The 26,261-nt window shown below is 67.5% G+C and overlaps 6 protein-coding genes across 6 annotated transcripts; all 6 read right to left on the bottom strand.

The window, feature by feature from the left end:
* Window positions 1–57: 57 nt before the first annotated feature.
* On the bottom strand, window positions 58–1,500 carry LOC310923743 (uncharacterized protein; the record flags this gene model as incomplete). Its single annotated transcript, XM_083885664.1, has 4 exons — window positions 58–162; window positions 344–525; window positions 628–726; window positions 1,107–1,500. Coding segments are annotated over 4 exons (780 nt in total), but the record flags the coding sequence as incomplete, so codon positions are not given.
* Window positions 1,501–4,110: 2,610 nt separating this feature from the next.
* Window positions 4,111–6,138, bottom strand: LOC310923742 (uncharacterized protein; the record flags this gene model as incomplete). The annotated part of the gene is made up of 5 exons (XM_083885663.1): window positions 4,111–4,616; window positions 4,700–4,800; window positions 4,982–5,163; window positions 5,266–5,364; window positions 5,745–6,138. Coding segments are annotated over 5 exons (891 nt in total), but the record flags the coding sequence as incomplete, so codon positions are not given.
* Window positions 6,139–8,833: 2,695 nt separating this feature from the next.
* LOC310923737 (uncharacterized protein) lies at window positions 8,834–10,852 on the bottom strand (the record flags this gene model as incomplete). Its single annotated transcript, XM_083885658.1, has 5 exons — window positions 8,834–9,330; window positions 9,414–9,514; window positions 9,696–9,877; window positions 9,980–10,078; window positions 10,459–10,852. Coding segments are annotated over 5 exons (891 nt in total), but the record flags the coding sequence as incomplete, so codon positions are not given.
* Window positions 10,853–13,481: 2,629 nt separating this feature from the next.
* On the bottom strand, window positions 13,482–15,509 carry LOC310923734 (uncharacterized protein; the record flags this gene model as incomplete). The annotated part of the gene is made up of 5 exons (XM_083885655.1): window positions 13,482–13,987; window positions 14,071–14,171; window positions 14,353–14,534; window positions 14,637–14,735; window positions 15,116–15,509. Coding segments are annotated over 5 exons (891 nt in total), but the record flags the coding sequence as incomplete, so codon positions are not given.
* A 2,686-nt stretch (window positions 15,510–18,195) lies between these two features.
* LOC310923741 (uncharacterized protein) lies at window positions 18,196–20,223 on the bottom strand (the record flags this gene model as incomplete). Its single annotated transcript, XM_083885662.1, has 5 exons — window positions 18,196–18,701; window positions 18,785–18,885; window positions 19,067–19,248; window positions 19,351–19,449; window positions 19,830–20,223. Coding segments are annotated over 5 exons (891 nt in total), but the record flags the coding sequence as incomplete, so codon positions are not given.
* A 2,610-nt stretch (window positions 20,224–22,833) lies between these two features.
* LOC310923735 (uncharacterized protein) lies at window positions 22,834–24,861 on the bottom strand (the record flags this gene model as incomplete). Its single annotated transcript, XM_083885656.1, has 5 exons — window positions 22,834–23,339; window positions 23,423–23,523; window positions 23,705–23,886; window positions 23,989–24,087; window positions 24,468–24,861. Coding segments are annotated over 5 exons (891 nt in total), but the record flags the coding sequence as incomplete, so codon positions are not given.
* Window positions 24,862–26,261: the final 1,400 nt, after the last annotated feature.

Raw genomic sequence — 26,261 nt, 5'->3', positions numbered from 1 at the left:
CGCTGGTTGCCAGGGGAACACCTTGTCCCCCCCGTGCCCTGCCCGGCTCCCCGGCACTCACCAGGAGCTGAAGTCGCTGCCGTCCCCCCAGTGCAGGCGCTGGCCCCGCCTGCGCAGCCCGAGCCAGTAATCGACGTTCCCGCGGAGGCGGGAGAGCAAACCCTGCCCAGGAGAGAGGAGTGGGAGCTGCCCCGGCCCCTCGGGGGGACACGTGCCCGGGGCTCCTTCCCTGCAAGGCCCCGGGATGGGGCTGCACCCCCAGCCCTGCCAGCAGCCAGCCCGGCCCAGGAGCACCCCCAGGCTCCCCTCAGCCGCCCCACACCGCCCGCAGCCCCTCACTCACCGTGGCCTCCTCATCCTTGACAACGGCCAGGGAGGCCCCGAGCTCGGAGCACCGTTCCTGAGCCTGCTCCCAGGTGCCGGCATCCCTTGACAAGTAGTAGCAGAGCCCGTTGTAGCCAACCCAGCCGGAGGGACAGCCCAGAACACACTGGGGAGCCGCAGGTGGAACTGGAAGCTGTGGTGCTGCAGGGGGAAGAGGAGAAGCTCTGAGGATTCCCCTGTGCAGGGAGCAGGGAGCCCGCTCTGCCCCGAGGGGCTGGGCCCAGGCTGCTGCCCCTCCCTTACCTGACTGCACAGCCAAGGCCACCACCAAAGCCAGCACCAGGGACACGAGGAGCACGATCAGCACCGAGGTGAGCACGGGATGGCACCTGAACCACTTGCCTGCAGCAGGAAAGAGCTGCTGGCTGGGAGAACCAGAGCCAGCCGTCCAGTCTGCTCCCCCAATGCCCAGGGAGCACAGGAGGGAGCCCTCAGCCAGTGTGCCCCTCACTCAGCTGGCAGCCAGGGAGCCAAGAGCCTGGCACACAGGCAGGGACACAGGGCTGGGGACAGCCAGGGACACACGGCTGGGGACAGGCTGCAGCTGCAGAACTGCACAGCCTTGGGGGCAGCTGGGACTCTTGGCTGCAGCCACTGATGGGGCCGAGCAGAGCACGAGGCCTCTTCCAGACATCGGGAAACAGCCCCACACCTGCCAGCCCTGTCCTTGGCAGGTGACACCGTCCCCTCCCCAGAGGCCACAGGGCTGGCCCTGCACTCACCCAGGAATCTCCTGAGGATCATTTTGTGTCCATTGCCGGTTGCTGATGTGCCCTGGGGACCCAGGGGCTCCGTCACACTCCCATCACTGGTGCACAATCCACTCTCCACATCTTCACTCCCTGCAGGCTCACAGGTGCCATCCCCCTGCTCGTGACAAGTGGCTTCTTGTGCCCCAGGCAAGTGTGTAAGCCCGGCTGCTGGTCCCTCCTGGAGATGTGGGAGCCCCTTCACAACTCCATTAAGGGAGCAGAATTCACTCTCCTCCAGCGCGCAGCCGGCATCTCTCTGCTTGGAACAAACAGCCCCTCGCTCCGGAGGCATCAGGAGCGCTGAAAAAGCCATTCGGAGATGGGCCTCGGGAACAGCTCCCCACCCGCGCTGACGGCACACTGAAAGGGACACGGGGAGAGGTCAGCGCCGGTCCCGGCCCTGCGGGACACCGAGGCTCAGGAAGGCGCTGCCAGCTCAGTCCCGCCCTGTGCCCGCTCCGCCGACGCCGCGGCAGCTCCTGCGGAGACAAGCGCAGCCTCCGGGAGCTCTCCGGTGGCCGCAGCTGTCCCGGCCCCTGGGGCTCTGCAGCCGCTGCAGCCCAGCTCCGTGCCGGGACAGGCGGGGACAGCGCCTGCGAGCTGCCGGCTGCAGCGGGGACGGGACAGCTGCGGCTCGGAGTCCGCCTGCCCGGGGGGAAGAAGCAGCAGCAGCAGCAGCAGCAGCCCCGGGCCGCTCACCATTGTCCCCCGCACTGGCCCGGGCCGGCGGCTCGGAGCCCGGGGACACCGAGCGCGGGCACGGCCGCTTTGGCTCCTGCCCGGGCACTGCCGGCGGCTCCCGGCAGGGAAGGAAGGCAGCGCCAAGAAGAAGCCTCGGCCCCAGAGCGGGGCGCCGCTGGAGCTGAGACAGCGGCGGAGCCCCGCTGTACGGCACCGATCGGGGTGCCCCGGGAGCTGAGGACGTGATGGATCGGTTCCGCGGTCCCGACTTGGGGGGACACCGGGGGAACCCGGCACAAAGAACTCGCCAGAACCGGCCCCTGCCCCTCACCGCGGCCCCCCCGGCCCGCAGCGAGCCCCGAGCTGGGGCACAACCCACCGCGGGTCTCACCTGTGCCGGGGCCGCCGGCGAGCTCCGGGGGCCGCTCCGCTCCGACCGTCACACCCCCCCCACCGCGGCCGCTTGCAGTTTATAAAGCCGCCGTGGGGGCGGAGCGTCTTTTGGCCGTGTTGACCAGTCAGGTGTGCGGCAGAGCAGCGAGGGGCGGGACACAGCAAGACGCCGCCCCCGGCCCGGCACCCGTCGTGGTGCCCCGCGAGCAGAGGAAGCGACGGACTCTCCCCCCCCCCCCGCCCCCGCGCGGCACCGATGGCGGAGCCCCGGGACCTGAGATACCGATAGAGCCCCCCTTGCGACACCGATCGAAATGCCCCGGGAGCTGAGGCACCGGCCGGGGTGCCCCGGGAGGTGAGACATCAATCGGGGTGTCCTGGGAGCTGAGGCACCGATGGAGCAGCTCTGAGGCACAGAAAAGGGGGCCCTGGGAGCAGAGGAAGCGACGGAGCCCCTCGTGGGGAACAGATCGGAGTGCCCCGGGAGCTGTGGCAGCGATGGAGCTACTCTGAGGCACCGATCGGGGTGCCCGGGGAGGCGAGGCAGCGACGGAGTCCCCCCTGCGGCACCGAAAAGGGGGCCCCGCGAGCAGAGGAACGGATGGAGCCCCCCGTGCGGCACCGATCGGAGTGCACTGGGAGCTGAGGCACTAACGGAGCAGCTCTTCGGCACCGACTGGGGTGCCCCGGCAGCTCCTCGGCACCGACGGAGTCCCCCCTGCGGCACCGATCGGGGTGCCCCGGGAGCTGAGGAAAACCGAGCGCGGGTGCCAGCAATGCTGGAGCCGCCTCAAACTCCGGAGGGCAGAGCAGAGGAGAGGCGGCTCCTGTCCCAACATAACCGCGCTAAGAAAAAAGGCCCCCCCGCCGTCGGGTGAAGCTGCTGAAGACCCGCAGCCCCCGGGAAGCCGCTCCTGGGGGTCTCACCGGGCCCAGGGGCTGCTGCTGCTGCTGCCAGGGGCGGGGCGGGGCACGACACACCGCAGCGCTGGCGGTGCCGGGCGGCCGGCGGGGCTCGGACTCTGTCCATTGCCTTTGCAGCTCAGGCAGCTCAGAAGAATGTCAAAGGTGGACGATATCCAGCACCTGCTATTTCTCTCCTCTTTTCCCGGACCCATTTGACAGTTCTCCCTTTCCCCCCACAGCGCTGGAAAGCAAAACGCCCGCCTGCCCCACGGCCATCCCCGCCGCCTTCCGCCGCTCCGGCCTCGTCCCTCTTTCTCGCCCCTTGGCTTTGCTCCACTTGCTCCCTCCTCCTCTCCCTGCCAGCTCGCAGCAAAGACATTTCACCCCCTGGCAGCACCTGCCTCCTCTCACTCGGCCCCGTTTTGCCCCCTCGGAACTCCTGGAGCCGCCGGCCCGCGGAGCCGGACCCGCCCTGGGGCCGGGAAATGCTGGAGGGAATTGTGGCCGGGATTCCTGGGGTGGCCTGGGCCTGGCCAGCTGCCCGGGGCCAGCAAAACCCTCTGTCCCTCTGCTCCTCCCCTGGGCAGGGAACAGAGCACACCGGGAAAGGCTCGAGGGGCTCACTAAAGGCAGCGAGAGATCTCTCACCCATCACGGGCAGAACAGGCCCGGGCCGGGAAAATGAATTTTAATCGAATTTCTTATCATACAAATCAGAGCAAGGCAACGAGAAGTACACAAAATCCTCAAAATGCACCTTCCCCACACTCTTCTCTCCTTCCTGGACTCCACTTGATCCTCGATTCCCTCCCTCCCTCCCTCCTCCCCACACAGCGGCACTGAGGGATGGGGTCGTTTTCCTTTGAAAGACGGCTGTCTGCTAAGGTGGGCAGGAGCCTCCCTTGCAAGGGAAGATGTAGACTCCTTCCCCCCGAATTATTCTAATTTTGAAACGAAGGGGCTCTCAGGAATAGGTACGAGAAGAGGAAGAACAGTTCTTTACTAGCACGTATCCCAAAGCGCACAGACAAGCCCCGTGCGGCACCAACAACAATCAGAACACAAACCCAGTCCCGGCCGCGGCCCTTTCCCCTTCGCTGCAGTTCCGGGCACCGCCGGCAGGGGCGCTGGTGGCTCCCAGTCGAGCCGGGTGTGGAATGAGGGCGATCCACAGACTCCAGGGAGCACCGGGGGCAGGATGGATTGCAGAGACTTTTCCTCTCCACACCCCGCCCGGCCTCGGCAGTGGGGAGGAACAGGCACTGAGGTGACCCTGAGAGTGAGTGCAGGGCACAGGGGGCACCTGAGGAAGGACAGCCCTGTGCCGGGCTAAGAGGGGAAGCTGGGACTGCCCAGCGTGGAGAAGGTCCTTTCTCCAGCCCCTGTCACAGGGGAGCTCGGGCCTTGCTGCACAGATACGGCCGCTCATTTGAGCAGTTGTGAGTCCCGAATGCACTGTCAGCCAGGCACACACACTCGGAATCGCCAAGGACAGGATGCCTGCAAGGAGGAGCAGAGGCAGCGCTGGTTGCCAGGGGAACACCTTGTCCCCCCCGTGCCCTGCCCGGCTCCCCGGCACTCACCAGGAGCTGAAGTCGCTGCCGTCCCCCCAGTGCAGGCGCTGGCCCCGCCTGCGCAGCCCGAGCCAGTAATCGACGTTCCCGCGGAGGCGGGAGAGCAAACCCTGCCCAGGAGAGAGGAGTGGGAGCTGCCCCGGCCCCTCGGGGGGACACGTGCCCGGGGCTCCTTCCCTGCAAGGCCCCGGGATGGGGCTGCACCCCCAGCCCTGCCAGCACCCAGCCCGGCCCAGGAGCACCCCCAGGCTCCCCTCAGCCGCCCCACACCGCCCGCAGCCCCTCACTCACCGTGGCCTCCTCATCCTTGACAACGGCCAGGGAGGCCCCGAGCTCGGAGCACCGTTCCTGAGCCTGCTCCCAGGTGCCGGCATCCCTTGACAAGTAGTAGCAGAGCCCGTTGTAGCCAACCCAGCCGGAGGGACAGCCCAGAACACACTGGGGAGCCGCAGGTGGAACTGGAAGCTGTGGTGCTGCAGGGGGAAGAGGAGAAGCTCTGAGGATTCCCCTGTGCAGGGAGCAGGGAGCCCGCTCTGCCCCGAGGGGCTGGGCCCAGGCTGCTGCCCCTCCCTTACCTGACTGCACAGCCAAGGCCACCACCAAAGCCAGCACCAGGGACACGAGGAGCACGATCAGCACCGAGGTGAGCACGGGATGGCACCTGAACCACTTGCCTGCAGCAGGAAAGAGCTGCTGGCTGGGAGAACCAGAGCCAGCCGTCCAGTCTGCTCCCCCAATGCCCAGGGAGCACAGGAGGGAGCCCTCAGCCAGTGTGCCCCTCACTCAGCTGGCAGCCAGGGAGCCAAGAGCCTGGCACACAGGCAGGGACACAGGGCTGGGGACAGCCAGGGACACACGGCTGGGGACAGGCTGCAGCTGCAGAACTGCACAGCCTTGGGGGCAGCTGGGGCTCTTGGCTGCAGCCACTGATGGGGCCGAGCAGAGCACGAGGCCTCTTCCAGACATCGGGAAACAGCCCCACACCTGCCAGCCCTGTCCTTGGCAGGTGACACCGTCCCCTCCCCAGAGGCCACAGGGCTGGCCCTGCACTCACCCAGGAATCTCCTGAGGATCATTTTGTGTCCATTGCCGGTTGCTGATGTGCCCTGGGGACCCAGGGGCTCCGTCACACTCCCATCACTGGTGCACAATCCACTCTCCACATCTTCACTCCCTGCAGGCTCACAGGTGCCATCCCCCTGCTCGTGACAAGTGGCTTCTTGTGCCCCAGGCAAGTGTGTAAGCCCGGCTGCTGGTCCCTCCTGGAGATGTGGGAGCCCCTTCACAACTCCATTAAGGGAGCAGAATTCACTCTCCTCCAGCGCGCAGCCGGCATCTCTCTGCTTGGAACAAACAGCCCCTCGCTCCGGAGGCATCAGGAGCGCTGAAAAAGCCATTCGGAGATGGGCCTCGGGAACAGCTCCCCACCCGCGCTGACGGCACACTGAAAGGGACACGGGGAGAGGTCAGCGCCGGTCCCGGCCCTGCGGGACACCGAGGCTCAGGAAGGCGCTGCCAGCTCAGTCCCGCCCTGTGCCCGCTCCGCCGACGCCGCGGCAGCTCCTGCGGAGACAAGCGCAGCCTCCGGGAGCTCTCCGGTGGCCGCAGCTGTCCCGGCCCCTGGGGCTCTGCAGCCGCTGCAGCCCAGCTCCGTGCCGGGACAGGCGGGGACAGCGCCTGCGAGCTGCCGGCTGCAGCGGGGACGGGACAGCTGCGGCTCGGAGTCCGCCTGCCCGGGGGGAAGAAGCAGCAGCAGCAGCAGCAGCAGCAGCAGCAGCAGCAGCAGCCCCGGGCCGCTCACCATTGTCCCCCGCACTGGCCCGGGCCGGCGGCTCGGAGCCCGGGGACACCGAGCGCGGGCACGGCCGCTTTGGCTCCTGCCCGGGCACTGCCGGCGGCTCCCGGCAGGGAAGGAAGGCAGCGCCAAGAAGAAGCCTCGGCCCCAGAGCGGGGCGCCGCTGGAGCTGAGACAGCGGCGGAGCCCCGCTGTACGGCACCGATCGGGGTGCCCCGGGAGCTGAGGACGTGATGGATCGGTTCCGCGGTCCCGACTTGGGGGGACACCGGGGGAACCCGGCACAAAGAACTCGCCAGAACCGGCCCCTGCCCCTCACCGCGGCCCCCCCGGCCCGCAGCGAGCCCCGAGCTGGGGCACAACCCACCGCGGGTCTCACCTGTGCCGGGGCCGCCGGCGAGCTCCGGGGGCCGCTCCGCTCCGACCGTCACACCCCCCCCACCGCGGCCGCTTGCAGTTTATAAAGCCGCCGTGGGGGCGGAGCGTCTTTTGGCCGTGTTGACCAGTCAGGTGTGCGGCAGAGCAGCGAGGGGCGGGACACAGCAAGACGCCGCCCCCGGCCCGGCACCCGTCGTGGTGCCCCGCGAGCAGAGGAAGCGACGGACTCTCCCCCCCCCCCCCGCCCCCGCGCGGCACCGATGGCGGAGCCCCGGGACCTGAGATACCGATAGAGCCCCCCTTGCGACACCGATCGAAATGCCCCGGGAGCTGAGGCACCGGCCGGGGTGCCCCGGGAGGTGAGACATCAATCGGGGTGTCCTGGGAGCTGAGGCACCGATGGAGCAGCTCTGAGGCACAGAAAAGGGGGCCCTGGGAGCAGAGGAAGCGACGGAGCCCCTCGTGGGGAACAGATCGGAGTGCCCCGGGAGCTGTGGCAGCGATGGAGCTACTCTGAGGCACCGATCGGGGTGCCCGGGGAGGCGAGGCAGCGACGGAGTCCCCCCTGCGGCACCGAAAAGGGGGCCCCGCGAGCAGAGGAACGGATGGAGCCCCCCGTGCGGCACCGATCGGAGTGCACTGGGAGCTGAGGCACTAACGGAGCAGCTCTTCGGCACCGACTGGGGTGCCCCGGCAGCTCCTCGGCACCGACGGAGTCCCCCCTGCGGCACCGATCGGGGTGCCCCGGGAGCTGAGGCACCGATCGGGGTGCCCCGGGAGCTGAGGCACCGATCGGGGTGCCCCGGGAGCTGAGGAAAACCGAGCGCGGGTGCCAGCAATGCTGGAGCCGCCTCAAACTCCGGAGGGCAGAGCAGAGGAGAGGCGGCTCCTGTCCCAACATAACCGCGCTAAGAAAAAAGGCCCCCCCGCCGTCGGGTGAAGCTGCTGAAGACCCGCAGCCCCCGGGAAGCCGCTCCTGGGGGTCTCACCGGGCCCAGGGGCTGCTGCTGCTGCTGCCAGGGGCGGGGCGGGGCACGACACACCGCAGCGCTGGCGGTGCCGGGCGGCCGGCGGGGCTCGGACTCTGTCCATTGCCTTTGCAGCTCAGGCAGCTCAGAAGAATGTCAAAGGTGGACGATATCCAGCACCTGCTATTTCTCTCCTCTTTTCCCGGACCCATTTGACAGTTCTCCCTTTCCCCCCACAGCGCTGGAAAGCAAAACGCCCGCCTGCCCCACGGCCATCCCCGCCGCCTTCCGCCGCTCCGGCCTCGTCCCTCTTTCTCGCCCCTTGGCTTTGCTCCACTTGCTCCCTCCTCCTCTCCCTGCCAGCTCGCAGCAAAGACATTTCACCCCCTGGCAGCACCTGCCTCCCCTCACTCGGCCCCGTTTTGCCCCCTCGGAACTCCTGGAGCCGCCGGCCCGCGGAGCCGGACCCGCCCTGGGGCCGGGAAATGCTGGAGGGAATTGTGGCCGGGATTCCTGGGGTGGCCTGGGCCTGGCCAGCTGCCCGGGGCCAGCAAAACCCTCTGTCCCTCTGCTCCTCCCCTGGGCAGGGAACAGAGCACACCGGGAAAGGCTCGAGGGGCTCACTAAAGGCAGCGAGAGATCTCTCACCCATCACGGGCAGAACAGGCCCGGGCCGGGAAAATGAATTTTAATCGAATTTCTTATCATACAAATCAGAGCAAGGCAACGAGAAGTACACAAAATCCTCAAAATGCACCTTCCCCACACTCTTCTCTCCTTCCTGGACTCCACTTGATCCTCGATTCCCTCCCTCCCTCCCTCCTCCCCACACAGCGGCACTGAGGGATGGGGTCGTTTTCCTTTGAAAGACGGCTGTCTGCTAAGGTGGGCAGGAGCCTCCCTTGCAAGGGAAGATGTAGACTCCTTCCCCCGAATTATTCTAATTTTGAAACGAAGGGGCTCTCAGGAATAGGTACGAGAAGAGGAAGAACAGTTCTTTACTAGCACGTATCCCAAAGCGCACAGACAAGCCCCGTGCGGCACCAACAACAATCAGAACACAAACCCAGTCCCGGCCGCGGCCCTTTCCCCTTCGCTGCAGTTCCGGGCACCGCCGGCAGGGGCGCTGGTGGCTCCCAGTCGAGCCGGGTGTGGAATGAGGGCGATCCACAGACTCCAGGGAGCACCGGGGGCAGGATGGATTGCAGAGACTTTTCCTCTCCACACCCCGCCCGGCCTCGGCAGTGGGGAGGAACAGGCACTGAGGTGACCCTGAGAGTGAGTGCAGGGCACAGGGGGCACCTGAGGAAGGACAGCCCTGTGCCGGGCTAAGAGGGGAAGCTGGGACTGCCCAGCGTGGAGAAGGTCCTTTCTCCAGCCCCTGTCACAGGGGAGCTCGGGCCTTGCTGCACAGATACGGCCGCTCATTTGAGCAGTTGTGAGTCCCGAATGCACTGTCAGCCAGGCACACACACTCGGAATCGCCAAGGACAGGATGCCTGCAAGGAGGAGCAGAGGCAGCGCTGGTTGCCAGGGGAACACCTTGTCCCCCCCGTGCCCTGCCCGGCTCCCCGGCACTCACCAGGAGCTGAAGTCGCTGCCGTCCCCCCAGTGCAGGCGCTGGCCCCGCCTGCGCAGCCCGAGCCAGTAATCGACGTTCCCGCGGAGGCGGGAGAGCAAACCCTGCCCAGGAGAGAGGAGTGGGAGCTGCCCCGGCCCCTCGGGGGGACACGTGCCCGGGGCTCCTTCCCTGCAAGGCCCCGGGATGGGGCTGCACCCCCAGCCCTGCCAGCAGCCAGCCCGGCCCAGGAGCACCCCCAGGCTCCCCTCAGCCGCCCCACACCGCCCGCAGCCCCTCACTCACCGTGGCCTCCTCATCCTTGACAACGGCCAGGGAGGCCCCGAGCTCGGAGCACCGTTCCTGAGCCTGCTCCCAGGTGCCGGCATCCCTTGACAAGTAGTAGCAGAGCCCGTTGTAGCCAACCCAGCCGGAGGGACAGCCCAGAACACACTGGGGAGCCGCAGGTGGAACTGGAAGCTGTGGTGCTGCAGGGGGAAGAGGAGAAGCTCTGAGGATTCCCCTGTGCAGGGAGCAGGGAGCCCGCTCTGCCCCGAGGGGCTGGGCCCAGGCTGCTGCCCCTCCCTTACCTGACTGCACAGCCAAGGCCACCACCAAAGCCAGCACCAGGGACACGAGGAGCACGATCAGCACCGAGGTGAGCACGGGATGGCACCTGAACCACTTGCCTGCAGCAGGAAAGAGCTGCTGGCTGGGAGAACCAGAGCCAGCCGTCCAGTCTGCTCCCCCAATGCCCAGGGAGCACAGGAGGGAGCCCTCAGCCAGTGTGCCCCTCACTCAGCTGGCAGCCAGGGAGCCAAGAGCCTGGCACACAGGCAGGGACACAGGGCTGGGGACAGCCAGGGACACAGGGCTGGGGACAGGCTGCAGCTGCAGAACTGCACAGCCTTGGGGGCAGCTGGGACTCTTGGCTGCAGCCACTGATGGGGCCGAGCAGAGCACGAGGCCTCTTCCAGACATCGGGAAACAGCCCCACACCTGCCAGCCCTGTCCTTGGCAGGTGACACCGTCCCCTCCCCAGAGGCCACAGGGCTGGCCCTGCACTCACCCAGGAATCTCCTGAGGATCATTTTGTGTCCATTGCCGGTTGCTGATGTGCCCTGGGGACCCAGGGGCTCCGTCACACTCCCATCACTGGTGCACAATCCACTCTCCACATCTTCACTCCCTGCAGGCTCACAGGTGCCATCCCCCTGCTCGTGACAAGTGGCTTCTTGTGCCCCAGGCAAGTGTGTAAGCCCGGCTGCTGGTCCCTCCTGGAGATGTGGGAGCCCCTTCACAACTCCATTAAGGGAGCAGAATTCACTCTCCTCCAGCGCGCAGCCGGCATCTCTCTGCTTGGAACAAACAGCCCCTCGCTCCGGAGGCATCAGGAGCGCTGAAAAAGCCATTCGGAGATGGGCCTCGGGAACAGCTCCCCACCCGCGCTGACGGCACACTGAAAGGGACACGGGGAGAGGTCAGCGCCGGTCCCGGCCCTGCGGGACACCGAGGCTCAGGAAGGCGCTGCCAGCTCAGTCCCGCCCTGTGCCCGCTCCGCCGACGCCGCGGCAGCTCCTGCGGAGACAAGCGCAGCCTCCGGGAGCTCTCCGGTGGCCGCAGCTGTCCCGGCCCCTGGGGCTCTGCAGCCGCTGCAGCCCAGCTCCGTGCCGGGACAGGCGGGGACAGCGCCTGCGAGCTGCCGGCTGCAGCGGGGACGGGACAGCTGCGGCTCGGAGTCCGCCTGCCCGGGGGGAAGAAGCAGCAGCAGCAGCAGCAGCAGCAGCAGCAGCAGCAGCAGCCCCCGGGCCGCTCACCATTGTCCCCCGCACTGGCCCGGGCCGGCGGCTCGGAGCCCGGGGACACCGAGCGCGGGCACGGCCGCTTTGGCTCCTGCCCGGGCACTGCCGGCGGCTCCCGGCAGGGAAGGAAGGCAGCGCCAAGAAGAAGCCTCGGCCCCAGAGCGGGGCGCCGCTGGAGCTGAGACAGCGGCGGAGCCCCGCTGTACGGCACCGATCGGGGTGCCCCGGGAGCTGAGGACGTGATGGATCGGTTCCGCGGTCCCGACTTGGGGGGACACCGGGGGAACCCGGCACAAAGAACTCGCCAGAACCGGCCCCTGCCCCTCACCGCGGCCCCCCCGGCCCGCAGCGAGCCCCGAGCTGGGGCACAACCCACCGCGGGTCTCACCTGTGCCGGGGCCGCCGGCGAGCTCCGGGGGCCGCTCCGCTCCGACCGTCACACCCCCCCCACCGCGGCCGCTTGCAGTTTATAAAGCCGCCGTGGGGGCGGAGCGTCTTTTGGCCGTGTTGACCAGTCAGGTGTGCGGCAGAGCAGCGAGGGGCGGGACACAGCAAGACGCCGCCCCCGGCCCGGCACCCGTCGTGGTGCCCCGCGAGCAGAGGAAGCGACGGACTCTCCCCCCCCCCCCGCCCCCGCGCGGCACCGATGGCGGAGCCCCGGGACCTGAGATACCGATAGAGCCCCCCTTGCGACACCGATCGAAATGCCCCGGGAGCTGAGGCACCGGCCGGGGTGCCCCGGGAGGTGAGACATCAATCGGGGTGTCCTGGGAGCTGAGGCACCGATGGAGCAGCTCTGAGGCACAGAAAAGGGGGCCCTGGGAGCAGAGGAAGCGACGGAGCCCCTCGTGGGGAACAGATCGGAGTGCCCCGGGAGCTGTGGCAGCGATGGAGCTACTCTGAGGCACCGATCGGGGTGCCCGGGGAGGCGAGGCAGCGACGGAGTCCCCCCTGCGGCACCGAAAAGGGGGCCCCGCGAGCAGAGGAACGGATGGAGCCCCCCGTGCGGCACCGATCGGAGTGCACTGGGAGCTGAGGCACTAACGGAGCAGCTCTTCGGCACCGACTGGGGTGCCCCGGCAGCTCCTCGGCACCGACGGAGTCCCCCCTGCGGCACCGATCGGGGTGCCCCGGGAGCTGAGGAAAACCGAGCGCGGGTGCCAGCAATGCTGGAGCCGCCTCAAACTCCGGAGGGCAGAGCAGAGGAGAGGCGGCTCCTGTCCCAACATAACCGCGCTAAGAAAAAAGGCCCCCCCGCCGTCGGGTGAAGCTGCTGAAGACCCGCAGCCCCCGGGAAGCCGCTCCTGGGGGTCTCACCGGGCCCAGGGGCTGCTGCTGCTGCTGCCAGGGGCGGGGCGGGGCACGACACACCGCAGCGCTGGCGGTGCCGGGCGGCCGGCGGGGCTCGGACTCTGTCCATTGCCTTTGCAGCTCAGGCAGCTCAGAAGAATGTCAAAGGTGGACGATATCCAGCACCTGCTATTTCTCTCCTCTTTTCCCGGACCCATTTGACAGTTCTCCCTTTCCCCCCACAGCGCTGGAAAGCAAAACGCCCGCCTGCCCCACGGCCATCCCCGCCGCCTTCCGCCGCTCCGGCCTCGTCCCTCTTTCTCGCCCCTTGGCTTTGCTCCACTTGCTCCCTCCTCCTCTCCCTGCCAGCTCGCAGCAAAGACATTTCACCCCCTGGCAGCACCTGCCTCCTCTCACTCGGCCCCGTTTTGCCCCCTCGGAACTCCTGGAGCCGCCGGCCCGCGGAGCCGGACCCGCCCTGGGGCCGGGAAATGCTGGAGGGAATTGTGGCCGGGATTCCTGGGGTGGCCTGGGCCTGGCCAGCTGCCCGGGGCCAGCAAAACCCTCTGTCCCTCTGCTCCTCCCCTGGGCAGGGAACAGAGCACACCGGGAAAGGCTCGAGGGGCTCACTAAAGGCAGCGAGAGATCTCTCACCCATCACGGGCAGAACAGGCCCGGGCCGGGAAAATGAATTTTAATCGAATTTCTTATCATACAAATCAGAGCAAGGCAACGAGAAGTACACAAAATCCTCAAAATGCACCTTCCCCACACTCTTCTCTCCTTCCTGGACTCCACTTGATCCTCGATTCCCTCCCTCCCTCCCTCCTCCCCACACAGCGGCACTGAGGGATGGGGTCGTTTTCCTTTGAAAGACGGCTGTCTGCTAAGGTGGGCAGGAGCCTCCCTTGCAAGGGAAGATGTAGACTCCTTCCCCCCGAATTATTCTAATTTTGAAACGAAGGGGCTCTCAGGAATAGGTACGAGAAGAGGAAGAACAGTTCTTTACTAGCACGTATCCCAAAGCGCACAGACAAGCCCCGTGCGGCACCAACAACAATCAGAACACAAACCCAGTCCCGGCCGCGGCCCTTTCCCCTTCGCTGCAGTTCCGGGCACCGCCGGCAGGGGCGCTGGTGGCTCCCAGTCGAGCCGGGTGTGGAATGAGGGCGATCCACAGACTCCAGGGAGCACCGGGGGCAGGATGGATTGCAGAGACTTTTCCTCTCCACACCCCGCCCGGCCTCGGCAGTGGGGAGGAACAGGCACTGAGGTGACCCTGAGAGTGAGTGCAGGGCACAGGGGGCACCTGAGGAAGGACAGCCCTGTGCCGGGCTAAGAGGGGAAGCTGGGACTGCCCAGCGTGGAGAAGGTCCTTTCTCCAGCCCCTGTCACAGGGGAGCTCGGGCCTTGCTGCACAGATACGGCCGCTCATTTGAGCAGTTGTGAGTCCCGAATGCACTGTCAGCCAGGCACACACACTCGGAATCGCCAAGGACAGGATGCCTGCAAGGAGGAGCAGAGGCAGCGCTGGTTGCCAGGGGAACACCTTGTCCCCCCCGTGCCCTGCCCGGCTCCCCGGCACTCACCAGGAGCTGAAGTCGCTGCCGTCCCCCCAGTGCAGGCGCTGGCCCCGCCTGCGCAGCCCGAGCCAGTAATCGACGTTCCCGCGGAGGCGGGAGAGCAAACCCTGCCCAGGAGAGAGGAGTGGGAGCTGCCCCGGCCCCTCGGGGGGACACGTGCCCGGGGCTCCTTCCCTGCAAGGCCCCGGGATGGGGCTGCACCCCCAGCCCTGCCAGCACCCAGCCCGGCCCAGGAGCACCCCCAGGCTCCCCTCAGCCGCCCCACACCGCCCGCAGCCCCTCACTCACCGTGGCCTCCTCATCCTTGACAACGGCCAGGGAGGCCCCGAGCTCGGAGCACCGTTCCTGAGCCTGCTCCCAGGTGCCGGCATCCCTTGACAAGTAGTAGCAGAGCCCGTTGTAGCCAACCCAGCCGGAGGGACAGCCCAGAACACACTGGGGAGCCGCAGGTGGAACTGGAAGCTGTGGTGCTGCAGGGGGAAGAGGAGAAGCTCTGAGGATTCCCCTGTGCAGGGAGCAGGGAGCCCGCTCTGCCCCGAGGGGCTGGGCCCAGGCTGCTGCCCCTCCCTTACCTGACTGCACAGCCAAGGCCACCACCAAAGCCAGCACCAGGGACACGAGGAGCACGATCAGCACCGAGGTGAGCACGGGATGGCACCTGAACCACTTGCCTGCAGCAGGAAAGAGCTGCTGGCTGGGAGAACCAGAGCCAGCCGTCCAGTCTGCTCCCCCAATGCCCAGGGAGCACAGGAGGGAGCCCTCAGCCAGTGTGCCCCTCACTCAGCTGGCAGCCAGGGAGCCAAGAGCCTGGCACACAGGCAGGGACACAGGGCTGGGGACAGCCAGGGACACACGGCTGGGGACAGGCTGCAGCTGCAGAACTGCACAGCCTTGGGGGCAGCTGGGGCTCTTGGCTGCAGCCACTGATGGGGCCGAGCAGAGCACGAGGCCTCTTCCAGACATCGGGAAACAGCCCCACACCTGCCAGCCCTGTCCTTGGCAGGTGACACCGTCCCCTCCCCAGAGGCCACAGGGCTGGCCCTGCACTCACCCAGGAATCTCCTGAGGATCATTTTGTGTCCATTGCCGGTTGCTGATGTGCCCTGGGGACCCAGGGGCTCCGTCACACTCCCATCACTGGTGCACAATCCACTCTCCACATCTTCACTCCCTGCAGGCTCACAGGTGCCATCCCCCTGCTCGTGACAAGTGGCTTCTTGTGCCCCAGGCAAGTGTGTAAGCCCGGCTGCTGGTCCCTCCTGGAGATGTGGGAGCCCCTTCACAACTCCATTAAGGGAGCAGAATTCACTCTCCTCCAGCGCGCAGCCGGCATCTCTCTGCTTGGAACAAACAGCCCCTCGCTCCGGAGGCATCAGGAGCGCTGAAAAAGCCATTCGGAGATGGGCCTCGGGAACAGCTCCCCACCCGCGCTGACGGCACACTGAAAGGGACACGGGGAGAGGTCAGCGCCGGTCCCGGCCCTGCGGGACACCGAGGCTCAGGAAGGCGCTGCCAGCTCAGTCCCGCCCTGTGCCCGCTCCGCCGACGCCGCGGCAGCTCCTGCGGAGACAAGCGCAGCCTCCGGGAGCTCTCCGGTGGCCGCAGCTGTCCCGGCCCCTGGGGCTCTGCAGCCGCTGCAGCCCAGCTCCGTGCCGGGACAGGCGGGGACAGCGCCTGCGAGCTGCCGGCTGCAGCGGGGACGGGACAGCTGCGGCTCGGAGTCCGCCTGCCCGGGGGGAAGAAGCAGCAGCAGCAGCAGCAGCAGCAGCAGCAGCAGCAGCAGCCCCGGGCCGCTCACCATTGTCCCCCGCACTGGCCCGGGCCGGCGGCTCGGAGCCCGGGGACACCGAGCGCGGGCACGGCCGCTTTGGCTCCTGCCCGGGCACTGCCGGCGGCTCCCGGCAGGGAAGGAAGGCAGCGCCAAGAAGAAGCCTCGGCCCCAGAGCGGGGCGCCGCTGGAGCTGAGACAGCGGCGGAGCCCCGCTGTACGGCACCGATCGGGGTGCCCCGGGAGCTGAGGACGTGATGGATCGGTTCCGCGGTCCCGACTTGGGGGGACACCGGGGGAACCCGGCACAAAGAACTCGCCAGAACCGGCCCCTGCCCCTCACCGCGGCCCCCCCGGCCCGCAGCGAGCCCCGAGCTGGGGCACAACCCACCGCGGGTCTCACCTGTGCCGGGGCCGCCGGCGAGCTCCGGGGGCCGCTCCGCTCCGACCGTCACACCCCCCCCACCGCGGCCGCTTGCAGTTTATAAAGCCGCCGTGGGGGCGGAGCGTCTTTTGGCCGTGTTGACCAGTCAGGTGTGCGGCAGAGCAGCGAGGGGCGGGACACAGCAAGACGCCGCCCCCGGCCCGGCACCCGTCGTGGTGCCCCGCGAGCAGAGGAAGCGACGGACTCTCCCCCCCCCCCCGCCCCCGCGCGGCACCGATGGCGGAGCCCCGGGACCTGAGATACCGATAGAGCCCCCCTTGCGACACCGATCGAAATGCCCCGGGAGCTGAGGCACCGGCCGGGGTGCCCCGGGAGGTGAGACATCAATCGGGGTGTCCTGGGAGCTGAGGCACCGATGGAGCAGCTCTGAGGCACAGAAAAGGGGGCCCTGGGAGCAGAGGAAGCGACGGAGCCCCTCGTGGGGAACAGATCGGAGTGCCCCGGGAGCTGTGGCAGCGATGGAGCTACTCTGAGGCACCGATCGGGGTGCCCGGGGAGGCGAGGCAGCGACGGAGTCCCCCCTGCGGCACCGAAAAGGGGGCCCCGCGAGCAGAGGAACGGATGGAGCCCCCCGTGCGGCACCGATCGGAGTGCACTGGGAGCTGAGGCACTAACGGAGCAGCTCTTCGGCACCGACTGGGGTGCCCCGGCAGCTCCTCGGCACCGACGGAGTCCCCCCTGCGGCACCGATCGGGGTGCCCCGGGAGCTGAGGCACCGATCGGGGTGCCCCGGGAGCTGAGGCACCGATCGGGGTGCCCCGGGAGCTGAGGAAAACCGAGCGCGGGTGCCAGCAATGCTGGAGCCGCCTCAAACTCCGGAGGGCAGAGCAGAGGAGAGGCGGCTCCTGTCCCAACATAACCGCGCTAAGAAAAAAGGCCCCCCCGCCGTCGGGTGAAGCTGCTGAAGACCCGCAGCCCCCGGGAAGCCGCTCCTGGGGGTCTCACCGGGCCCAGGGGCTGCTGCTGCTGCTGCCAGGGGCGGGGCGGGGCACGACACACCGCAGCGCTGGCGGTGCCGGGCGGCCGGCGGGGCTCGGACTCTGTCCATTGCCTTTGCAGCTCAGGCAGCTCAGAAGAATGTCAAAGGTGGACGATATCCAGCACCTGCTATTTCTCTCCTCTTTTCCCGGACCCATTTGACAGTTCTCCCTTTCCCCCCACAGCGCTGGAAAGCAAAACGCCCGCCTGCCCCACGGCCATCCCCGCCGCCTTCCGCCGCTCCGGCCTCGTCCCTCTTTCTCGCCCCTTGGCTTTGCTCCACTTGCTCCCTCCTCCTCTCCCTGCCAGCTCGCAGCAAAGACATTTCACCCCCTGGCAGCACCTGCCTCCCCTCACTCGGCCCCGTTTTGCCCCCTCGGAACTCCTGGAGCCGCCGGCCCGCGGAGCCGGACCCGCCCTGGGGCCGGGAAATGCTGGAGGGAATTGTGGCCGGGATTCCTGGGGTGGCCTGGGCCTGGCCAGCTGCCCGGGGCCAGCAAAACCCTCTGTCCCTCTGCTCCTCCCCTGGGCAGGGAACAGAGCACACCGGGAAAGGCTCGAGGGGCTCACTAAAGGCAGCGAGAGATCTCTCACCCATCACGGGCAGAACAGGCCCGGGCCGGGAAAATGAATTTTAATCGAATTTCTTATCATACAAATCAGAGCAAGGCAACGAGAAGTACACAAAATCCTCAAAATGCACCTTCCCCACACTCTTCTCTCCTTCCTGGACTCCACTTGATCCTCGATTCCCTCCCTCCCTCCCTCCTCCCCACACAGCGGCACTGAGGGATGGGGTCGTTTTCCTTTGAAAGACGGCTGTCTGCTAAGGTGGGCAGGAGCCTCCCTTGCAAGGGAAGATGTAGACTCCTTCCCCCCGAATTATTCTAATTTTGAAACGAAGGGGCTCTCAGGAATAGGTACGAGAAGAGGAAGAACAGTTCTTTACTAGCACGTATCCCAAAGCGCACAGACAAGCCCCGTGCGGCACCAACAACAATCAGAACACAAACCCAGTCCCGGCCGCGGCCCTTTCCCCTTCGCTGCAGTTCCGGGCACCGCCGGCAGGGGCGCTGGTGGCTCCCAGTCGAGCCGGGTGTGGAATGAGGGCGATCCACAGACTCCAGGGAGCACCGGGGGCAGGATGGATTGCAGAGACTTTTCCTCTCCACACCCCGCCCGGCCTCGGCAGTGGGGAGGAACAGGCACTGAGGTGACCCTGAGAGTGAGTGCAGGGCACAGGGGGCACCTGAGGAAGGACAGCCCTGTGCCGGGCTAAGAGGGGAAGCTGGGACTGCCCAGCGTGGAGAAGGTCCTTTCTCCAGCCCCTGTCACAGGGGAGCTCGGGCCTTGCTGCACAGATACGGCCGCTCATTTGAGCAGTTGTGAGTCCCGAATGCACTGTCAGCCAGGCACACACACTCGGAATCGCCAAGGACAGGATGCCTGCAAGGAGGAGCAGAGGCAGCGCTGGTTGCCAGGGGAACACCTTGTCCCCCCCGTGCCCTGCCCGGCTCCCCGGCACTCACCAGGAGCTGAAGTCGCTGCCGTCCCCCCAGTGCAGGCGCTGGCCCCGCCTGCGCAGCCCGAGCCAGTAATCGACGTTCCCGCGGAGGCGGGAGAGCAAACCCTGCCCAGGAGAGAGGAGTGGGAGCTGCCCCGGCCCCTCGGGGGGACACGTGCCCGGGGCTCCTTCCCTGCAAGGCCCCGGGATGGGGCTGCACCCCCAGCCCTGCCAGCAGCCAGCCCGGCCCAGGAGCACCCCCAGGCTCCCCTCAGCCGCCCCACACCGCCCGCAGCCCCTCACTCACCGTGGCCTCCTCATCCTTGACAACGGCCAGGGAGGCCCCGAGCTCGGAGCACCGTTCCTGAGCCTGCTCCCAGGTGCCGGCATCCCTTGACAAGTAGTAGCAGAGCCCGTTGTAGCCAACCCAGCCGGAGGGACAGCCCAGAACACACTGGGGAGCCGCAGGTGGAACTGGAAGCTGTGGTGCTGCAGGGGGAAGAGGAGAAGCTCTGAGGATTCCCCTGTGCAGGGAGCAGGGAGCCCGCTCTGCCCCGAGGGGCTGGGCCCAGGCTGCTGCCCCTCCCTTACCTGACTGCACAGCCAAGGCCACCACCAAAGCCAGCACCAGGGACACGAGGAGCACGATCAGCACCGAGGTGAGCACGGGATGGCACCTGAACCACTTGCCTGCAGCAGGAAAGAGCTGCTGGCTGGGAGAACCAGAGCCAGCCGTCCAGTCTGCTCCCCCAATGCCCAGGGAGCACAGGAGGGAGCCCTCAGCCAGTGTGCCCCTCACTCAGCTGGCAGCCAGGGAGCCAAGAGCCTGGCACACAGGCAGGGACACAGGGCTGGGGACAGCCAGGGACACAGGGCTGGGGACAGGCTGCAGCTGCAGAACTGCACAGCCTTGGGGGCAGCTGGGACTCTTGGCTGCAGCCACTGATGGGGCCGAGCAGAGCACGAGGCCTCTTCCAGACATCGGGAAACAGCCCCACACCTGCCAGCCCTGTCCTTGGCAGGTGACACCGTCCCCTCCCCAGAGGCCACAGGGCTGGCCCTGCACTCACCCAGGAATCTCCTGAGGATCATTTTGTGTCCATTGCCGGTTGCTGATGTGCCCTGGGGACCCAGGGGCTCCGTCACACTCCCATCACTGGTGCACAATCCACTCTCCACATCTTCACTCCCTGCAGGCTCACAGGTGCCATCCCCCTGCTCGTGACAAGTGGCTTCTTGTGCCCCAGGCAAGTGTGTAAGCCCGGCTGCTGGTCCCTCCTGGAGATGTGGGAGCCCCTTCACAACTCCATTAAGGGAGCAGAATTCACTCTCCTCCAGCGCGCAGCCGGCATCTCTCTGCTTGGAACAAACAGCCCCTCGCTCCGGAGGCATCAGGAGCGCTGAAAAAGCCTTTCGGAGATGGGCCTCGGGAACAGCTCCCCACCCGCGCTGACGGCACACTGAAAGGGACACGGGGAGAGGTCAGCGCCGGTCCCGGCCCTGCGGGACACCGAGGCTCAGGAAGGCGCTGCCAGCTCAGTCCCGCCCTGTGCCCGCTCCGCCGACGCCGCGGCAGCTCCTGCGGAGACAAGCGCAGCCTCCGGGAGCTCTCCGGTGGCCGCAGCTGTCCCGGCCCCTGGGGCTCTGCAGCCGCTGCAGCCCAGCTCCGTGCCGGGACAGGCGGGGACAGCGCCTGCGAGCTGCCGGCTGCAGCGGGGACGGGACAGCTGCGGCTCGGAGTCCGCCTGCCCGGGGGGAAGAAGCAGCAGCAGCAGCAGCAGCAGCCCCGGGCCGCTCACCATTGTCCCCCGCACTGGCCCGGGCCGGCGGCTCGGAGCCCGGGGACACCGAGCGCGGGCACGGCCGCTTTGGCTCCTGCCCGGGCACTGCCGGCGGCTCCCGGCAGGGAAGGAAGGCAGCGCCAAGAAGAAGCCTCGGCCCCAGAGCGGGGCGCCGCTGGAGCTGAGACAGCGGCGGAGCCCCGCTGTACGGCACCGATCGGGGTGCCCCGGGAGCTGAGGACGTGATGGATCGGTTCCGCGGTCCCGACTTGGGGGGACACCGGGGGAACCCGGCACAAAGAACTCGCCAGAACCGGCCCCTGCCCCTCACCGCGGCCCCCCCGGCCCGCAGCGAGCCCCGAGCTGGGGCACAACCCACCGCGGGTCTCACCTGTGCCGGGGCCGCCGGCGAGCTCCGGGGGCCGCTCCGCTCCGACCGTCACACCCCCCCCACCGCGGCCGCTTGCAGTTTATAAAGCCGCCGTGGGGGCGGAGCGTCTTTTGGCCGTGTTGACCAGTCAGGTGTGCGGCAGAGCAGCGAGGGGCGGGACACAGCAAGACGCCGCCCCCGGCCCGGCACCCGTCGTGGTGCCCCGCGAGCAGAGGAAGCGACGGACTCTCCCCCCCCCCCCGCCCCCGCGCGGCACCGATGGCGGAGCCCCGGGACCTGAGATACCGATAGAGCCCCCCTTGCGACACCGATCGAAATGCCCCGGGAGCTGAGGCACCGGCCGGGGTGCCCCGGGAGGTGAGACATCAATCGGGGTGTCCTGGGAGCTGAGGCACCGATGGAGCAGCTCTGAGGCACAGAAAAGGGGGCCCTGGGAGCAGAGGAAGCGACGGAGCCCCTCGTGGGGAACAGATCGGAGTGCCCCGGGAGCTGTGGCAGCGATGGAGCTACTCTGAGGCACCGATCGGGGTGCCCGGGGAGGCGAGGCAGCGACGGAGTCCCCCCTGCGGCACCGAAAAGGGGGCCCCGCGAGCAGAGGAACGGATGGAGCCCCCCGTGCGGCACCGATCGGAGTGCACTGGGAGCTGAGGCACTAACGGAGCAGCTCTTCGGCACCGACTGGGGTGCCCCGGCAGCTCCTCGGCACCGACGGAGTCCCCCCTGCGGCACCGATCGGGGTGCCCCGGGAGCTGAGGAAAACCGAGCGCGGGTGCCAGCAATGCTGGAGCCGCCTCAAACTCCGGAGGGCAGAGCAGAGGAGAGGCGGCTCCTGTCCCAACATAACCGCGCTAAGAAAAAAGGCCCCCCCGCCGTCGGGTGAAGCTGCTGAAGACCCGCAGCCCCCGGGAAGCCGCTCCTGGGGGTCTCACCGGGCCCAGGGGCTGCTGCTGCTGCTGCCAGGGGCGGGGCGGGGCACGACACACCGCAGCGCTGGCGGTGCCGGGCGGCCGGCGGGGCTCGGACTCTGTCCATTGCCTTTGCAGCTCAGGCAGCTCAGAAGAATGTCAAAGGTGGACGATATCCAGCACCTGCTATTTCTCTCCTCTTTTCCCGGACCCATTTGACAGTTCTCCCTTTCCCCCCACAGCGCTGGAAAGCAAAACGCCCGCCTGCCCCACGGCCATCCCCGCCGCCTTCCGCCGCTCCGGCCTCGTCCCTCTTTCTCGCCCCTTGGCTTTGCTCCACTTGCTCCCTCCTCCTCTCCCTGCCAGCTCGCAGCAAAGACATTTCACCCCCTGGCAGCACCTGCCTCCTCTCACTCGGCCCCGTTTTGCCCCCTCGGAACTCCTGGAGCCGCCGGCCCGCGGAGCCGGACCCGCCCTGGGGCCGGGAAATGCTGGAGGGAATTGTGGCCGGGATTCCTGGGGTGGCCTGGGCCTGGCCAGCTGCCCGGGGCCAGCAAAACCCTCTGTCCCTCTGCTCCTCCCCTGGGCAGGGAACAGAGCACACCGGGAAAGGCTCGAGGGGCTCACTAAAGGCAGCGAGAGATCTCTCACCCATCACGGGCAGAACAGGCCCGGGCCGGGAAAATGAATTTTAATCGAATTTCTTATCATACAAATCAGAGCAAGGCAACGAGAAGTACACAAAATCCTCAAAATGCACCTTCCCCACACTCTTCTCTCCTTCCTGGACTCCACTTGATCCTCGATTCCCTCCCTCCCTCCCTCCTCCCCACACAGCGGCACTGAGGGATGGGGTCGTTTTCCTTTGAAAGACGGCTGTCTGCTAAGGTGGGCAGGAGCCTCCCTTGCAAGGGAAGATGTAGACTCCTTCCCCCCGAATTATTCTAATTTTGAAACGAAGGGGCTCTCAGGAATAGGTACGAGAAGAGGAAGAACAGTTCTTTACTAGCACGTATCCCAAAGCGCACAGACAAGCCCCGTGCGGCACCAACAACAATCAGAACACAAACCCAGTCCCGGCCGCGGCCCTTTCCCCTTCGCTGCAGTTCCGGGCACCGCCGGCAGGGGCGCTGGTGGCTCCCAGTCGAGCCGGGTGTGGAATGAGGGCGATCCACAGACTCCAGGGAGCACCGGGGGCAGGATGGATTGCAGAGACTTTTCCTCTCCACACCCCGCCCGGCCTCGGCAGTGGGGAGGAACAGGCACTGAGGTGACCCTGAGAGTGAGTGCAGGGCACAGGGGGCACCTGAGGAAGGACAGCCCTGTGCCGGGCTAAGAGGGGAAGCTGGGACTGCCCAGCGTGGAGAAGGTCCTTTCTCCAGCCCCTGTCACAGGGGAGCTCGGGCCTTGCTGCACAGATACGGCCGCTCATTTGAGCAGTTGTGAGTCCCGAATGCACTGTCAGCCAGGCACACACACTCGGAATCGCCAAGGACAGGATGCCTGCAAGGAGGAGCAGAGGCAGCGCTGGTTGCCAGGGGAACACCTTGTCCCCCCCGTGCCCTGCCCGGCTCCCCGGCACTCACCAGGAGCTGAAGTCGCTGCCGTCCCCCCAGTGCAGGCGCTGGCCCCGCCTGCGCAGCCCGAGCCAGTAATCGACGTTCCCGCGGAGGCGGGAGAGCAAACCCTGCCCAGGAGAGAGGAGTGGGAGCTGCCCCGGCCCCTCGGGGGGACACGTGCCCGGGGCTCCTTCCCTGCAAGGCCCCGGGATGGGGCTGCACCCCCAGCCCTGCCAGCACCCAGCCCGGCCCAGGAGCACCCCCAGGCTCCCCTCAGCCGCCCCACACCGCCCGCAGCCCCTCACTCACCGTGGCCTCCTCATCCTTGACAACGGCCAGGGAGGCCCCGAGCTCGGAGCACCGTTCCTGAGCCTGCTCCCAGGTGCCGGCATCCCTTGACAAGTAGTAGCAGAGCCCGTTGTAGCCAACCCAGCCGGAGGGACAGCCCAGAACACACTGGGGAGCCGCAGGTGGAACTGGAAGCTGTGGTGCTGCAGGGGGAAGAGGAGAAGCTCTGAGGATTCCCCTGTGCAGGGAGCAGGGAGCCCGCTCTGCCCCGAGGGGCTGGGCCCAGGCTGCTGCCCCTCCCTTACCTGACTGCACAGCCAAGGCCACCACCAAAGCCAGCACCAGGGACACGAGGAGCACGATCAGCACCGAGGTGAGCACGGGATGGCACCTGAACCACTTGCCTGCAGCAGGAAAGAGCTGCTGGCTGGGAGAACCAGAGCCGGCCCTCCAATCTGCTCCCCCAATGCCCAGGGAGCACAGGAGGGAGCCCTCAGCCAGTGTGCCCCTCACTCCGCTGGCAGCCAGGGAGCCAAGAGCCTGGCACACAGGCAGGGACACAGGGCTGGGGACAGCCAGGGACACAGGGCTGGGGACAGGCTGCAGCTGCAGAACTGCACAGCCTTGGGGGCAGCTGGGGCTCTTGGTTGCAGCCACTGATGGGGCCGAGCAGAGCACGAGGCCTCTTCCAGACATCGGGAAACAGCCCCACACCTGCCAGCCCTGTCCTTGGCAGGTGACACCGTCCCCTCCCCAGAGGCCACAGGGGTGGCCCTGCACTCACCCGGGAATCTTCTGAGGTTCCTTCTGTGCCCACAGCCGGTTGCTGATGTGCCCTGGGGACCCAGGGGCTCCCTCACACTCCCATCACTGGTGCACAATCCACTCTCCACATCTTCACTCCCTGCAGGCTCACAGGTGCCATCCCCCTGCTCGTGACAAGTGGCTTCTTGTGCCCCAGGCAAGTGTGTAACCCCGGCTGCTGGTCCCTCCTGGAGATGTGGGAGCCCCTTCACAACTCCATTAAGGGAGCAGAATTCACTCTCCTCCAGCGCACAGGCGGCATCTCTCTGCTTGGAACAAACAGCCCCTCGCTCCGGAGGCATCAGGAGTGCTGAAAAAGCCTTTCGGAGATGGGCCTCGGGAACAGCTCCCCACCCGCGCTGACGGCACACTGAAAGGGACACGGGGAGAGGTCACCGCCGGTCCCGGCCCTGCGGGACACCGAGGCTCAGGAAGGCGCTGCCAGCTCAGTCCCGCCCTGTCCCCGCTCCGCCGACGCCGCGGCAGCTCCTGCGGAGACAAGCGCAGCCTCCGGGAGCTCTCCGGTGGCCGCAGCTGTCCCGGCCCCTGGGGCTCTGCAGCCGCTGCAGCCCAGCTCCGTGCCGGGACAGGCGGGGACAGCGCCTGCGAGCTGCCGGCTGCAGCGGGGACGGGACAGCTGCGGCTCGGAGTCCGCCTGCCCGGGGGGAAGAAGCAGCAGCAGCAGCAGCAGCAGCCCCGGGCCGCTCACCATTGTCCCCCGCATTGGCCCGGGCCGGCGGCTCGGAGCCCGGGGACACCGAGCGCGGGCACGGCCGCTTTGGCTCCTGCCCGGGCACTGCCGGCGGCTCCCGGCAGGGAAGGAAGGCGGCGCCGAGAAGAAGCCTCGGGGCTACCCGGGAGCTGAGGCACCGATCGGGGTGCCCCGGGAGCTGAGGAAAACCGAGCGCGGGTCCCAGCAATGCTGGAGCCGCCTCAAACTCCGGAGGGCAGAGCAGAGGAGAGGCGGCTCCTGTCCCAACATAACCGCGCTAAGAAAAAAGGCCCCCCCGCCGCCGCTGAAGCTGCTGAAGACCCGCAGCCCCCGGGAAGCCGCTCCTGGGGGTCTCACCGGGCCCAGGGGCTGCTGCTGCTGCTGCCAGGGGCGGGGCGGGGCACGACACACCGCAGCGCTGGCGGTGCCGGGCGGCCGGCGGGGCTCGGACTCTGTCCATTGCCTTTGCAGCTCAGGCAGCTCAGAAGAATGTCAAAGGTGGACGATATCCTGCTATTTCTCCCCTCTTCTCCCGGACCCATTTGACAGTTCTCCCTTTCCCCCCACAGCGCTGGAAAGCGAAACGCCCGCCTGCCCCACGGCCATCCCCGCCGCCTTCCACCGCTCCGGCCTCGTCCCTCTTTCTCTCCCCTTGGCTTTGCTCCACTTGCTCCCTCCTCCTCTCCCTGCCAGCTCGCAGCAAAGACATTTCACCCCCTGGCAGCACCTGCCTCCTCTCGCTCGGCCCCGTTTTGCCCCCTCGGAACTCCTGGAGCCGCCGGCCCGCGGAGCCGGACCCGCCCTGGGGCCGGGAAATGCTGGAGGGAATTGTGGCCGGGATTCCTGGGGTGGCCTGGGCCTGGCCAGCTGCCCGGGGCCAGCAAAACCCTCTGTCCCTCTGCTCCTCCCCTGGGCAGGGAACAGAGCACACCGGGAAAGGCTCGAGGGTCTCACTAAAGGCAGCGAGAGGTCTCTCACCCATCACGGGCAGAACAGGCCCGGGCCGGGAAAATGAATTTTAATCGAATTTCTTATCATACAAATCAGAGCAAGGCAACGAGA

Source organism: Zosterops lateralis (genome assembly GCF_965231275.1).
Source record: "Zosterops lateralis genome assembly, contig: HAP1_HAP1_SCAFFOLD_245, whole genome shotgun sequence".
In the NCBI taxonomy this organism is placed as follows: domain Eukaryota; kingdom Metazoa; phylum Chordata; class Aves; order Passeriformes; family Zosteropidae; genus Zosterops; species Zosterops lateralis.
Note: the sequence above shows the minus strand (reverse complement) of the source record. Positions and strands in the feature narration are given on the sequence as shown.